This window comes from Symphalangus syndactylus, chromosome X, assembly GCF_028878055.3.
Source record: "Symphalangus syndactylus isolate Jambi chromosome X, NHGRI_mSymSyn1-v2.1_pri, whole genome shotgun sequence".
NCBI lineage: Eukaryota > Metazoa > Chordata > Mammalia > Primates > Hylobatidae > Symphalangus > Symphalangus syndactylus.
In genome coordinates, this window is record NC_072447.2 from 61,027,907 (window position 1) to 61,042,298 (window position 14,392).

Here is a 14,392-nt window from a genome sequence, read left to right on the forward strand (position 1 = left end):
AAAACAAAAATTAGCCACGCGTGGTGGTGTACCCCTGTAGTCCCAGCTACTCGGGAGGCTGAGATGGGAGGATCATCTGAGTCTGGGAGGCCAAGGCTACAGTGAGCTGAGATTGCACTGCTGCACTCAAGCCAGGGTGACAGAGTGAGACCCTATCTCAAAAACAAAACAAAACACTGCCTATTTTATTTATTTATTTATTTATTTATTTTGTAGAGATTGGGGGGGGTCTCACTATGCTGTCCAGGCTGATCTCAAATTCCTGATGTCAAGTGATTCTCCCGCCTTGGCCTCCCAAAATGCTGGGATTACAGGGGTCTTCAAATGCTGGGGATTGGCATCTTTAAAATGAACACACTGTTTTAGTTTAAGAGACTAAAGAGGTGCATGTGTATGGAATAAATGCGCCTGGACTGAATCTTGTCTTTTAAAAAAGTTATAGAAGATGTATGGGACAACTGGGGAAAATTAAATATGGACTGGATATTAAGTGATATTAGGGAATTATTGCTAATTGTCTTAGGTGTGTAAACGTAACATGATAATGTAAGAGAATGTACTTACTTTTAGGAGATGCATGCTGAAGAATTTAGAATTGAAGGGGATTGCTGTCTGCAACTTACTTTCAAATGGTTGGAGGCCGAGCACAGTGGCTCATGCCTGTAATCCCAGCACTTTGGGAGGCCCAGGCAGCGAATCACCTGAGGTCAGGACTTAGAGACCAGCCTGGCCAACATGGCGAAACCCTGTCTCTACTAAAAGTACAAAAAATTAGCCGGGCGTGGTGGCGGGCGCCTGTAGTCCCAGCTACTCGGGAGGCTGAAGCAGGAGAATGGTGTGAACCCTGGAGGCGGAGCTTGCAGTGAGCCGAGATCGCGCCACTGCACTCTAGCCTGGGCGACAGAGCCAGACTCCGTCTCAAAAAAAAAAAAAAAAAAAAAAAAGATTCTGGAGCCAGACTGCCAGGGTTCAAAGTGAAGCTCTGTCACAACTGGCCGACTGTGTGGCCTTGGGCACGTTATTTTTCTTTGCTGGACCTCACATGACCCCAGTGCTCAGTCTGGACAATTTTGCCTCATGACATTTTAATAATTATTAAATCTAGATGGTGGACATATGAATGTTTATTGTACTAGTCTCTGTACAAAACCTTTTTTTTTTTTTTTGAGATGGAGTCTTGCTCTGTCGCCCAGGCTGGAGTGCAGTGGCGCTATCTGGGCTCACTGCAAGCTCCACCTCCCAGGTTCACGCCATTCTCCTGCCTCAGCCTCCCGAGTAGCTGGGACTATAGGCGCCCTCCACCTTGCCCGGCTAATTTTTTTTTTTTGTATTTTTAGTAGAGACGGGGTTTCACCGTGTTAGCCAGGATGGTCTCGATCTCCTGACCTCATGATCCATCCTCCTCAGCCTCCCAGAGTGCTGGGATTACAGGAGTGAGCCACCGTGCCCAGCCATGTACAAAACCTTAAGTAAGCTGGGCGCGGTGGCTCACGCCTGTAATCCCAACACTTTGGAAGGCCAAGGTGTGTGGATCACTTGAGGCCAGGAGTTTGAGACTAGCCTGACCAACATGATGAAACTCCCATCTCTACTAAAGATATAAAAATTAGCCGGGTGTGGTTGCAGGGGCCTGTTATCCCAGCTACTCTGGAGGCAGGAAATTGCTTGAACCCAGGAGGCAGAGGTTGCAGTGAGCTGAGATTGCGCCACTGCACTCTGGCCTGGGCGAAAGAGTGAAACTACCTCTCAAAAAAAAAAAAGAAAAGTGTGCAGATAACCTTGGTTGGTGTTTTAAAATATATTACTTTAAAACAATCCCAAACTTACAGAAAAGTCACAGGTATAGTACACATAACTTTTCTCTCTGAACCACTTAAAGTTAAGGTGCTTAGTCACATACTATGGTTGAAAAAAAAAATTAAGTTGTTAACCTGATGCCTGATCATCCCTGAATGCTTTAATGTGTATTTCCTACAAATAAGAACGTTGGCCAGGTGCAGTGGCTCATGCCTGTAATCCCAGCACTTTGGTAGGCGGAGGCGGGTGGGCCACCTGAGGTTAGGAGTTCAAGACCAGGCTGACCAAACATGGCAAAAACCACAACTCTACTAAAAATACAAAAATTAGCCAGGTGTGGTGGCGGGTGCCTACAGTCCCAGATACTCAGGGGGCTGAGGCAGGATAATCACTTGAACCTGGGAGGCAGAAGTTGCAGTGAGCAGAGATCACTCCACTGCACTCCAGGGTGGGTGACAGAGGGAGACTCTGTCTCAAAAAAAAAAAAAAAGAACATTCTCTTATATAACCAAAATATAGCCATCAAAATGTAATATGTTGTTACCATCTAATCCTCAAACCCCATTTAAGTTTTATCACTTGTCTCAATAAGGTCCTCTCTAGTCAGGCATGGTGGCTCACGTCTGTAATTCTAGCACTTTAGGAGGTTGAGGTGGGCAGATTGCTTGAGCTCAGGAGTTCCAGACCAGCTCGGGCAACATAGGGAGATCCTGTCTCCACAAAAAATACAAAAATCATCCGAGCCTGTTGGTTTGAGCCTGCACAGTCACAGCTACTCAGGAAGCTGAGGTGGGAGGATCCTTTGAACCCAGGAGGTCAAGGCTGCAGTGAGTTGTGATTGCGCCACTGCACTCCAGCCTGGGCAACCCAGGGAGAATCTGTCTCAAAAAAAAAAAAAAAAAAAAAAAAAAGGAAGAAGTCCGGGCCCGGTGGCTCGTGCCTATAATCCCAGCAGTTTGGGAGGCTGAAGCCGGTGGATCACCTGTGGTCAGGTATTCGAGACCAGCCTAGGCAAAATGGTGAAACCCCATCTCTACTAAAAATACAAAAATTAGCTGAGTGTGGTGGTGCACCCCTGTAATCCCAGCTACTCGGGAGACTGAGGCAGGAGAATCACCTGAACCCAGGAGGCGGAGGCTGCAGAGAGCCGAGATTGCGCCACTGCACTTCCAGCCTGGGCAACAGAGTGAGACTGTCTCAAAAAAAAAAAAAAAAAAAAAGAAATTATTGACTTTCATGACCTTGATACTTTTGAAGCTTAAAAGTCTGTTATTTTGTGGCCTGTCCCTCAGTTTGGGTTTGTCTGATGTTTCCTTGTGGCTAGGTCAGGTTCTGCATCTTCTTTTTTTTTTTTTTTTTTTTTTCATTCCACGAGTATTTACTGATCTTGCTGCATACCAGGCCCTGGGCTGGGGACATAGCCACAAATGAAGTATGGTCCTGCCACCACAAGGTCCTCTTCACTCACACACACACTGAGGACTACTACTCCATCACCCTTTCAGAAGCAGCTGAATGGGGCTATGTAAGAACTCATGGATGAGAGCAGAGGGTGACCACCAAAAGGTCACTGAACTCCCCCAAGGAAACTGTTGAGTCGCACACATGTCCGGTTTTTCAGGTCCAAGACATACAACAGTACTGCTTTATAATAGCCACCAGGGGTGAAGCCAGGAAGAACCAGAGGGAAACAGGGTTCTCTCACATGAAGAAAGAGCAGCCTGCATCACTTAATGGTTGGCCTGAGTTAATGGAGGACCTAGGCCTCTTAAAAGGCACCAATGAGAAGCCTTACTTGGACCCACTCCCCACCATGGTTGATCTCTCATCATGCTGAGCATGTCTCTTGGAAAGGGTCAACTGGGAGAAAGGATAGGGATGTGCTTTGGGCTATGTCAGATGGCAGACAGGTCCCAGTTCTTATTCTCAGGCCCTGGCTTTGCTAGAGACACCTGCCCAGGCCCTATGGGCACACCCATTTGGACATATATTCAGGAGCCAGCTCAGAAACTGAGAGACTCAGGCTGCCCAAATCTTCAGCTTTGCTTCCTAGGCAGGCAGCAGAAGAGTTCAGACAGGAAATTTTCTTTTTATGGCATAACACAAAGGGAAAGAAAGTCACTAGGGGACACACAGGAAGAAATAAGGTTTCTGTTTCTTCCTCAGGTATCCCAAGTGCCATGGCAGCAATGGCCTTCCAGGTCCATACATGGAGCCCGTTCTAGTAGGTCAGCCCAGCCCAACTGCACTGAGGTGAAGGAGCAGGCAGAAGACAGGAGTGTGCATGTTGGCAGGAGGGGCAGAGGGCACTCAGAGATTCTTAGTAAGTACAACTGACTGGAGTGTTTTTGGGTAGAAGGAAGAATTGAGTTGCAGCCAGGTGAAGACAGAGCACACCCCTGCGAGGAGCTCATGCTGAAGCAACACAGTAAGCCCCGGAGAATCTTGAATCTGTGAACGTCGCCCAGACAGAACAGGCATATAGGCAACACTTGGAATGCACAGGAAACACACTTCGGCCTCTGGTGGCCCAAACCAAGTCTGAGTGGGCACAGAAAGGCCAACATCTTGGCTAGGAGCCACCATTCAAGTGTAGGAGAGCAAGTTCAGGTCATAACAGCCATCTACATCAAAGTGGCCGATCCTTGTGGAGGTGTGACTGGCCCGGATCATCTCTGTCAGTGCCCACATCTGCTGCACCTCAGAGGATACCCTTCTGGGGTCTGGCAGACCCTCATGGAGGAGTGCAGGTTGCTCACAGGGCACTGGGTGGGAGAACCACTTGGGGAAGATCATGGAGGGGCTTTTTGGTCCTTGCTGATAGATCTGCAGCTCCTCCACTGTGAAAGACAGCCACAGTGGTGATGGCTGCCGCAGAATCAGGTGTAGCTCCGATACTCTGGCCGTGTCACACAGTATCTGATGCTTGAACAGCGACACACACTCCTGGGCTCCCTCCTCACTGTGTGGGTAGGGCATCAGACAGTAGTCCCGCAGGTAGGTCACCCACTTGGCCGGTGTGTGTACTGAGGTGTGCTGACAGACATGGATGCTCAAAAAAGCTGTTTAGTAATTCTTTTTTTTTTTTTTTTTGAGATGGAGTTTCACTCTTTTTGCCCAGGCTGGAGTGCAATGGTGCAATCTCGGCTCACTGCAACTCCACCTCCCTGCTTCAAGTGATTCTCCTCCCAAGTAGCTGGGATTACAGGCATGCACCACCACCCTGGCTAATTTTGTATTTTTAGTAGAGACGGGGTTTCTCCATGTTGGTCAGGCTGGTCTTGAACTCCCGACCTCAGGTGATCCACCCGCCTCGGTCTCCCAAAGTACTGAGATTACAGGCGTGAGCCACCATGCCCGGCCGCTGTGTAATAATTCTTAAACGTGATCTCCTCGAACGGAGTGACACAGGGTAAGGTGACATCAATGACCAGCACACCAGGCCGGCCGTGGGAGGTCCATATGTCGCCCACCTGCAGAGCTACGGTGCCTTTCACATGGCAAGGCACCAAAACGCGGGACATCGTGCTAGCAGCTGCGATTAAGTGCAACTGCTGCTCCAGGCCCCCCACCACCAGCCCTTCCTGCCATCCTCAGGTTCTCATCTTGGATAAGAAGATCACAGAGGTGATGCTGTGTCCTTCTCATTTCAGCCTATGAGGTGGCACATGATTTGAATACTGATGATATTCACTTTGATTCCTTCGTTAAGATGGTATTTGCCATGTTTCTCTACTTTAAAGTTATTATTTTCCTATTTCAGTTCGGAGTGGGAGGTACTTTGAGGCTATGTCACTATCCCATTCCTCATCAAACTTTCCATTTATTCATTAATTTATTTATGGCAGTATGGACTCACGGTTTTCTAATTTATTCAATAGGTTATATAATTCATTCCTTTCATTATTTATTTTGATTCTTTTTTCTTTTTTTTTTTTTTTTTTTGTGACGGAGTTTCGCTCTTGTTGCCCAGGCTGGAGTGCAATGGCACGATCTCGGCTCACCGCAACCTCTGCCTCCCGGTTTCAAGCAATTCTCCTGCCTCAGTCTCCTGAGTAGCTGGGATTACAGGCATGCGCCACCATGTCCGGCTAATTTTGTATTGTTAGTAGAGATGGGGTTTCTCCATGTTGGTCAGGCTGGTCTCGAACTCCCGACCTCAGGTGATTCGCCCACCTCGGCCTCCCAAAGTGCTGGGATTACAGGTGTGAGCTACCATGCCCGGTCTATTTTGATTTTTAACTTTTTGTTTTAAAATAAATATAGATTCACATGCAGTACAAAAATTATATAGGGAGGACCCATGCACTCTTCACTCAATTCCCCAAATGGTAACATCCGGCATAAATTTAGTACCATGTCAAAACCAGGATATTGACGTCGGTGCAATCTAGAGTATATTCAGATTTCACCAGTTTTATGTGCACTTATGTGTGTGAGTTTAATTCCATTCAGTTATTTCACATGTAACCACTACCACATTCAAGATAGAAAAGGCTTCCATCCCCACAAAGCTCTCTTGTGCTACCCCTTTATAAATGGAACAGACACCTACCTTCTCCACCACCCTAATCCCTCGCAGCACCTAATCTCTATTTTCTTATTGCAGGGTTATTGTATAAAAGAAATCATACAATACGCAATTTTTTTTTTTTTTTGAGACGGAATCTCGCTCTGTCGCCCAGGCTGGAGTGCAGTGGCACAATCTCGGCTCACTGCAAGCTCCGCCTCCCAGGTTCACGCCATTCTCCTGCCTCAGCCTCTCCGAGTAGCTGGGACTACAGGCGCTCGCTACCACGCCCGGCTAATTTTTTTTTTTTTGGTTTTTTTTTTTTTTTAGTAGAGACGGGGTTTCACTGTGGTCTCGATATCCTGACCTCGTGATCCGCCCGCCTCAGCCTCCCAAAGTGCTGGGATTACAAGCGTGAGCCACCACCGCGCCCGGCCTACAATATGCAATTTTTTCAGATTGGCTTTTTCACTCAGCATAATCCCGTGGAAATCCATCCAAATCGTTGCATGTATCAAGGGTTTGCTCCTTTGTATTGCTGAGCACTGTTCCATAGTATGGGCATATCACAGAGATAAACATTCATCCCTAATGTTGAAAAGGCATTTGGGCTGTTTCATTTTGTGGCTATTACAAATAAAGCTGCTATGACCATTCATGTACAGTGTTGTATTTTTTGTGATCCTCCCACCTCAGCCTCTAGAGTAGCTGGGACCACAAGTGCAGAACGCCTCGCCTCATCCCACCCCAAGCCGCCCCGCCTCGCCTCGCCTCGCCTCATTCTTTTTTTAGATGGAGTCTTGCTCTGTCACCCAGGCTGGAGTGCAGTGGTGAGATCCCAGCTCACTGCAACCTCTCCCGGGTTCAAGTGATTCTCCTGCCTCAACCTCCCAAGTAGCTGGGATTACACGCACCCACCACCATGCCCAGCTATTTTTGTATTTTTAGTAGAGACGGGGTTTCACCATGTTGGCCAGGCTAGTCTTGAACTCCTGACCTCAGGTGATCCACCTGCCTCAGCATCCCAAAGTGCTGGGATTATAGGCATGAGCCACTGTGCCCAGCCTTTTTTCTTTTTTTTTTTTTTTTTAAATAGAGACAGTGTCTCACCATATTGCCCAGGCTGGTCTCGAACTCCTAGGATTAAGCAATCCTCCTGCCTCCCAAATTGCTGGGATTATAAGCGTGAGCCAGCGCACATGGCCCATAGGATATCTTTTCTTTTTTTTTCTTTTTTTGAAACGGAGTCTCGCTCTGTTGCCCAGGCTGGAGTGCAGTGGCATGATCTCGGCTCACTGCAGCCTCCACCTCCTGGCTTCAAGTGATTCTCCTGCCTCAGCCTCCTGAGTAGCTGGGATTACAGGCACCTGCCACTGCGCCCGGATAATTTTTATATTTTTAGTAGAGACGGGGTTTCATCATGTTGGCCAGGCAGGTCTTGAATTCCTGACCTTGTGGTCCACTCACCTCGATCTCCCAAAGTGCTGGGATTATAGGCGTGAGCCATCATGCCTAGCCAACAAAGCCATCCTTTCTGTCTCACAAACTGTTCCTTGGCCATTTCACAATCTTTGCTGCACGCATTAGGGCTTTGTGGGTGATGATATAAAGGGGATGTTTTGTTTCGTTTTATCATTAGAAACTTTAAAAGAGTAGCAAGTTATTCTGCTGGACTTCCCAAAAATGTAGCTGGGAAGAACAATATAAACAATCAAAAGCTGAAAATTACTTTCAAGGACTCAGGAAGGGAATGTGTGGTACGTGCTGCACGATATCTGTTAAAATGCTGCACGGTATCTGTTAAAATAGCCACTGTGCTGAAATCCCTTTGTGGGGAAAGGTGGAGATTTTTGCAAATGCAAGACAAAATGTTACTTCTCTGGGTATGACCACAGTAACAAGGACACAGAAAAATAGGTCAAAACCAGAGGAAAGATGGGTTTATCTGTCCTGAGAATCAAAGCCTCCTATGGATCCTCACTCTGAGAGTGCCTGGGAATAAGAAGCTGAGTTTCATCGACAGCAGCAGGAAGTGCAGAGTGAGAAAAGCAGGAAGAAGGCAGGGCGCAGTTGCTCACGCTTGTAATCCCAGCATTTTGGGAGGCTGAGGCAGGCAGATCACCCGAGGTCAGGAGTTGGAGACCAGCCTGGCCAACATGGTGAAACTCCGTCTCTACCAAAAATACAAAACATTAGCCAGGTATGGTGGCATGCGCCTGTAGTCCCAGCTACTTGGGAGACTGAGGCAGGAGAATCACTTGAAGCCGGGAGGTAGAGGTTGCAGTGAGCAGAGATTCGCACCATTGTACTCCAGTCTGGGTGACAGAGCAAGACACCGTCTCAAAAAAAAGGAAGAAGAAAGTTCTAGTAGCCACAGAAGTTAGTTGCTTTGACCATGGGCATGATACCAGAATTTCAAAAGTGACAGAAAAAGCAGGCAGACAGATGGCAGAGGTGTTTGCTGGAACCCTCAAGCCCTGCACTCCAGCCTGGGTGACACAGATTACATCTCAAAAAAAAAAAAAAAAAAAAAAAAAGAATGGCTTTGTTGATTATTAAAAAGCTGGAACGTGGGCACCGGCAACACAACAGGATTGGGACTCTCTTTTTTTTTTTTTTTTTGAGACGGAGTCTTGCTCTGTCATCCAGACTGGAGTGCCGTGGCGTGATCTCAGCTCACTGCAACTTCCAGCTCCTGGGTTCAAGTGATTCTCTTGCCTCAGCCCCCCGAGTAGCTGGGGTTACAGGCGTGTGCCACATCGCCTGGCTAATTTTTGTATTTTTAGTAGACACGAGGTTTCACCATGCTGGCCAGGCTGGTATCGAACACCTGAGCTCAAGTGATCCACCTGCCTCCACCTCCCAAAGTGCTGGAATTACAGGTGTGAGCCACTGTGGTGGTCATAAATAACTTTTTTTGAGACAGGCTCTCTATCTCGTAGGCTGGAGTGTAGTGATGGGATCATGGCTCACTGCAGCCTCAACCTCCTAGGCTCAAGCAATTCTCCTGCCTCAGCCTCTTGAGTAGGGACTACAGGTGCACCCCACGACACCTGGCCGATTTTTGTATTTTTTGTCAAGACAGGGTTTCACCACGTTGGCCAGGCTGGTCTTGAACTCCTGGGCTCGAGCCATCCTCTTGCCTTGGCCTCCCAAAGTGCTAGGATTATAGGTGTGAGCCACTGCCCCTGGCTGGATTGCTTCATTTTAAACACCATAAAATAAATACTCACCCTCCCTGGTAAATACATGTATCTCCCCCCTACTCCGTTTTTAACACTACAGGGCAACATTCTGAATTGAAATGTTCCATAATATTCGTTTTTGTTACTCACCTGTAATAGTGTAGACACTGGCCGGGTGCAGTGGCTCACGCCTGTAATCCAGCACTTTGGGAGGCCAGGGCAGGCGGATCACCTGAGGTCAGGAGTTCGAGACCAGCCTGACCAACAAGGAGAAACCCTGTCTCTACTAAAATACAAATTTAGCTGGGCGTGGTGGCGCATGCCTGTAATCCCAGCTACTCAGAAGGCTGAGGCATCCCTCAGAATTGCTTGAACCCAGGAGGCAGAAGTTGTGGTGAGCTGAGATCGCGCCATTGCACTCCAGCCTGGGCAACAAAAGCAAAACTCCGTCGCAAAAAAAAAAAAAAAAGAAAGAAAAGAAAAAGAAAAGAAAAGTGTAGACACTAGATTGTAGTTGTAGAATTACATCATAATGGAAATATGTTCAGGCTGAGTCCTTCCTTTGGCATGTTTGCATTGTGTGAACACTGGAATGAATCAATTTCTGTTACCATTACCATATGTTTTTCTCATCCTGTATGGTTTTCTCAGTACCTAGCATCGTGTAAGCTACTCTAACACTGGAGTTCAGAGAACTGGTTTGAGTTCCAGCTTGCTAACCAGGTGGTGCTCAAAACACAGCCATGGCCGCAAAAGCCCATTCTCTGAAGTTGGTGTGTGATGTATAAATTCATAGCCTAATTCTCCTTTTGACTTCTCCGCAATACACTGTTTCATAAAGATGGTAGCTGCCCACCCTTTTGTGGTTCATAAGTATGGCGGTTCAGTTTTCATGCTCATGTGTGAGACGTGCCTCTCTCCAACCTTGTTACAGCACAGGCACATTACCTATCTGACATGAGGGAAAAAAAGGTTATGGTTCTAAATGTCATTTTAGGAAAAGAAAAAGAAATCCGGCCAGGAGCGGTGGCCCACGCCTGTAATTCCAGCACTTTGGGAGGCCAAGGTGGGCAGATCACTTGAGGTCAGGAGTTTGAGACCAACCTGGCCAACGTGGTGAAATCCTGTCTCTACAAAAAAAAAACACAAAAATTAGCCATGCATGGTGGCGGGCACCTGTAGTCCCAGTTACTCGCGGAACGCTGAGGTGGGAGGATCGTTTGAGCCTGGGAGGCGGAGGTTGCTGTGGGCCGAGATCGTGCCACTGCACTCCAGCCTGAGTGACAGAGTGGAACCCTGTATCAAAAAACAAAACAAAACAGAAAAGAAAAGAAATCCAAAGACTGTGATACTTTCTTCATAATTCCCAAGTTTTAACATGGAGGGTATATATTAAAATATATTTGTATTTCATATTATATATGTTACATATGACACACACATAAAACATATGCATATGACAGTACTTCAAATACAACCATCACTTTTGCCATATCCATGTTCCAAATGAACATTATTTACTTAACATGTTTCTTAAAATTGGTGCACATTTTATTTATTATTTATTTATTTATTTATTTTTATTTGATTTTTTGAGATAGAGTCTCATTCTGTCGTCCAGGCTGGAGTGCAGTGGCGTGATCTCGGCTCACTGCAACCTCTGCCTCCTGGGTTCAAGCGATTCTCCTGCCTCAGCCTCCTGAGTAGCTGGGACTAAAGGCGCTTGCCACCACGCCTGGCTAACTTTTTGTATTTTTAGTAGAGACGGGGTTTCACCATGTTAGCCAGGATGATCTTGATCTCCTGACCTGGTGATCCGCCCGCCTCTGTCTCCCAAAGTGCTGGAATTACAAGTGTGAGCCACTGCACCTGGCCTATTTATTTTTGAGACAGGGTCTTACTCTGTCACCTAGGCTGGAGTGCAGTGGCGTGATCTCGGCTTACTGCAACCTCCACCTCCCAGGTTCAAGTGATTCTCCTGCCTCAGTCCCCTGAGTAGCTGGGATTACAGGCGGCCGCCACCGTGCCCAGCTAATTTTTGTATTTTTAGTAGAGACAGGGTTTCGCCATGTTGGCCAGGCTGGTCTCGAACTCCTGACCTCAGGTGATCCACTGGCCTCGGCCTCTCAGAGTGCTGGGATTACAGGTGTGAGCCATCACTCCTGGACCACATTTTAAAACATAAGTAAAACTGCATTTATTTATCTCTGATGGAACTAATGGGCACAGCATGAGACAGATGGTACCTTCCCCAGCCTCCATGGTGTATATCTTTTTTTTTTTTTTTTTTTTTTTTTTAAGAGACAGGAGCCAAGCAAGGTAGCTTACACCTGTAATTCCAACATTTTGGGAGGCTAAGACAGGAGGATGACTTGAGGCCTGGAGTTTGAGACCAGCCTGCACAACTTAGTGAGTTCCCTGTCTCTACAGGGAAGGTATGGTGGCTCTCACCTGCAGTCTCAGCTACTTGGGAGGCTGAGGTGGGAGGATCACTTGAACCCAGGAGTTCGAGCCTGCAGTGAGCTATGATTGCATCACTGCACTCCAGCCCGGACCAGAGATTGAGACCTTGTCTCTTAAAAGGAGAGAGAGAGTCTCACTGTCATCCAGGCTGGAGTGCAGTGGTGCAATCATAGCTCACTGAAGCCTCAAACTCCTGGGCTCAAGGGATCCTCCTGCCTCAGCCTCCTGGGTAGCTGGGATTACAGGCATGAGCCACTGTGCCTGGCCTAGTACATCTTTTGACAACAGAGGAGCAGATTTCAGGCCCAGAGCTTCCACCAAACAGTAGTATTCAGCTGAAATTCAGTAACTTTTGTTTTTGTAGTACTGACCCCAGTATAGAAAGGAAAAAAACAAACAAAAACAAACAAACAAAAACCAATAACTTGGAAAAACGTTTTGTGGTTACACAAACATTCTCTTTTAAGGACATAAATTATGAAATAAAGTTAATTTTCTTTAAAAAGATATAAGTTAACATGTTAAACATCAACGTGTTGCTATCACTGTAATTTAATCAAAGTGATTCAGTTATTCTAAGGATATTTTCAAACAGCCACATTGCAACTCAGAAAAGAAATAAAAAAGCCAGGTAGAGAAGGAAGATCTTTCTAGTATTTTGCTTCTTATTTGAATATTGAGACTATGTTTGTTATATAACTCACTATAAGTAGTGCAAAAAGTGTGATTAATGTGTATAATCAAAAACTGCAAATAAAATAAACTTTTGATTATCTTACTAATATCCCTCTACAAACCCAGATAGACATCTGAATATGCAACGTGCAAGGGTGGGGTGATGGCCTCAGAACAGAGATCAGGAGTGAGAGGGTGGCCAGCCATAGAGGCGAAATCATTACAAACACTGGCACAGTGGCGCGCAAGCAAGTGATGCCCTTCACGTGTGAGTACCGAGAGAAAGACTATCACTTTCACACTAGTATTGCACCCCTGAAACTACCAGTGCTATAGACTAGCATTTGCCACATTCCCAGAGCACCCCAGATAGTCACATTTTTAGGGCATATGTTTTCTTTTTGTTGTTGTTGTTGTGTTTTTTTGTTTGTTTGTTTTGAAACAGTCTGGCTCTGTCGCCCAGGCTGGAGTGCAGTGGTGTGATCTCAGCTCACTGCAACCTCCACTTCCCAGGTTCAAGTGATTCTCCTGCCTCCACCTCCCGAGTAGCTGGGACTACAGGCACGCGCCAACATGTAGGGCATACACTTTTTATAAGAGTGAAAAATTTCATCTGTTGGTCTGCTTCAAGATTTTGCTTAATGCAACAATATGTTTTAACTTTTCTTTCTTCCCTTCCCTTTTCTTTCTTTCTTTCTTTCTTTCTTTCTTTCTTTCTTTCTTTCTTTCTTTCTTTCTTTCTTTCCTTCCTTCCTTCCTTCTTTCCTTCCTCCATCCTTTCTCCCTTCCTTCCTTCCTTTCCTTCCTTCTTCCTTTCCTCCTCCCCTCCCCTCCCCTGCCCTCCCCTCCCCTCCCCTCCCCTGCCCTCCTCTTCCCTTCCCTTCCCTTCCCTCTCTGTCTGTTTCTTTCTTTTTGAGACAGAAGCTTGCTCTGTTGCCCAGGCTGGAGTGCAGTGATGTGATCTGTGATCGGCTCACTGCAGCCTCAACCTCCCTGGCTTAAGTGATCCTCCCAGCTCAGCCTCCCAAGTTGCTAAGACCACAGTCACGTGCCACCATACCCAGCTAATTTTTTTTTTGTACTTTTTGTAGAGAGAGGCTTTCACTATGTTGTCCAGGCTGGTCTCGAACTCCTGGCCTCAAGCGATCTGCCCGCCTAGGTCTCCCAAAGTGTTGAGATTACAGGCTGTCTTAACTTTTCAAAGGGGAAGAGAATTGCAAACTAAAGACTGAGAGCATATTCTTTGTTGTAGGTGTACGTGTTTGCTCACAGCCCCTTACACAGCTTGTGTAAGGAGATCAATTTTTGGTGGAAGAAAGGGAAACTGTCAGTCTCAACTGCACAAGTGAGATATTGGATAAGTTACTTTACAGTTTGGTGTTTCCATTTCCTGACCTGTATGACAGACACAAGACTATGGACCCATTTGGTTTAGTTTGGTTTTGGGCTTAACTAATCTCCAAATACCCTTTTTACTGTGAAGTTTGTGATCTGCATTCTTAGGTTACACTGATGCAGTGATTTCTTTGCATTGCAGTTTTTTTCTAGTAAAAGTACAGTTATGGTTTCTTGTCTTCCTTTTTAGAATATCTTAAGTAACACCCCACATCCAAGCTCCCAGTGGGTTTCCAGTCCTAATATGGTGCAGGGTTCCATAGTGCTCACGGATATTGATGTATTAGGGCAATGTGACCCAGGAAGCTGCTGTGGGAAATTGTAAGGTAAGGTGACATTAGAAAGATATTTCATCAAAATGCCGAAG

At 46.4% G+C, this 14,392-nt stretch overlaps 2 protein-coding genes and 1 non-coding gene across 3 annotated transcripts in view; 2 read left to right on the forward strand and 1 right to left on the reverse strand.

The window, feature by feature from the left end:
- The window catches only part of LOC129475042 (zinc finger protein 674-like), a 981,285-nt gene that overhangs the window by 825,823 nt on the left and 141,070 nt on the right, over positions 1-14,392 (forward strand).
- On the reverse strand, positions 4,100-5,321 carry LOC129475054 (nicolin-1-like). Its single transcript, XM_055266911.1, has 2 exons — positions 5,150-5,321; positions 4,100-4,859 (listed from the first exon to the last, which is right to left on the reverse strand). Exons 1-2 carry the CDS (start codon positions 5,319-5,321, stop codon positions 4,384-4,386), a joined length of 648 nt encoding a protein of 215 aa, XP_055122886.1. The 3' UTR covers positions 4,100-4,383.
- Positions 10,347-10,450, forward strand: LOC129476611 (small nucleolar RNA U13). Its single transcript, XR_008655035.1, has one exon. It is a non-coding gene; the product is annotated as a small nucleolar RNA U13 (small nucleolar RNA).

What these genes read in the sequence shown, in the direction of transcription:
- LOC129475054 (XM_055266911.1), bottom strand. Translation starts at nt 5,321, where the DNA reads ATGTCCCGCGTTTTGGTGCCTTGCCATGTGAAAGGCACCGTAGCTCTG. An exon ending in TTACACAGCGGCCGGGCATG is followed by an intron (nt 4,860 to 5,149) that starts GTGGCTCACGCC and finishes ATTACTAAACAG; the next exon opens with CTTTTTTGAGCATCCATGTC.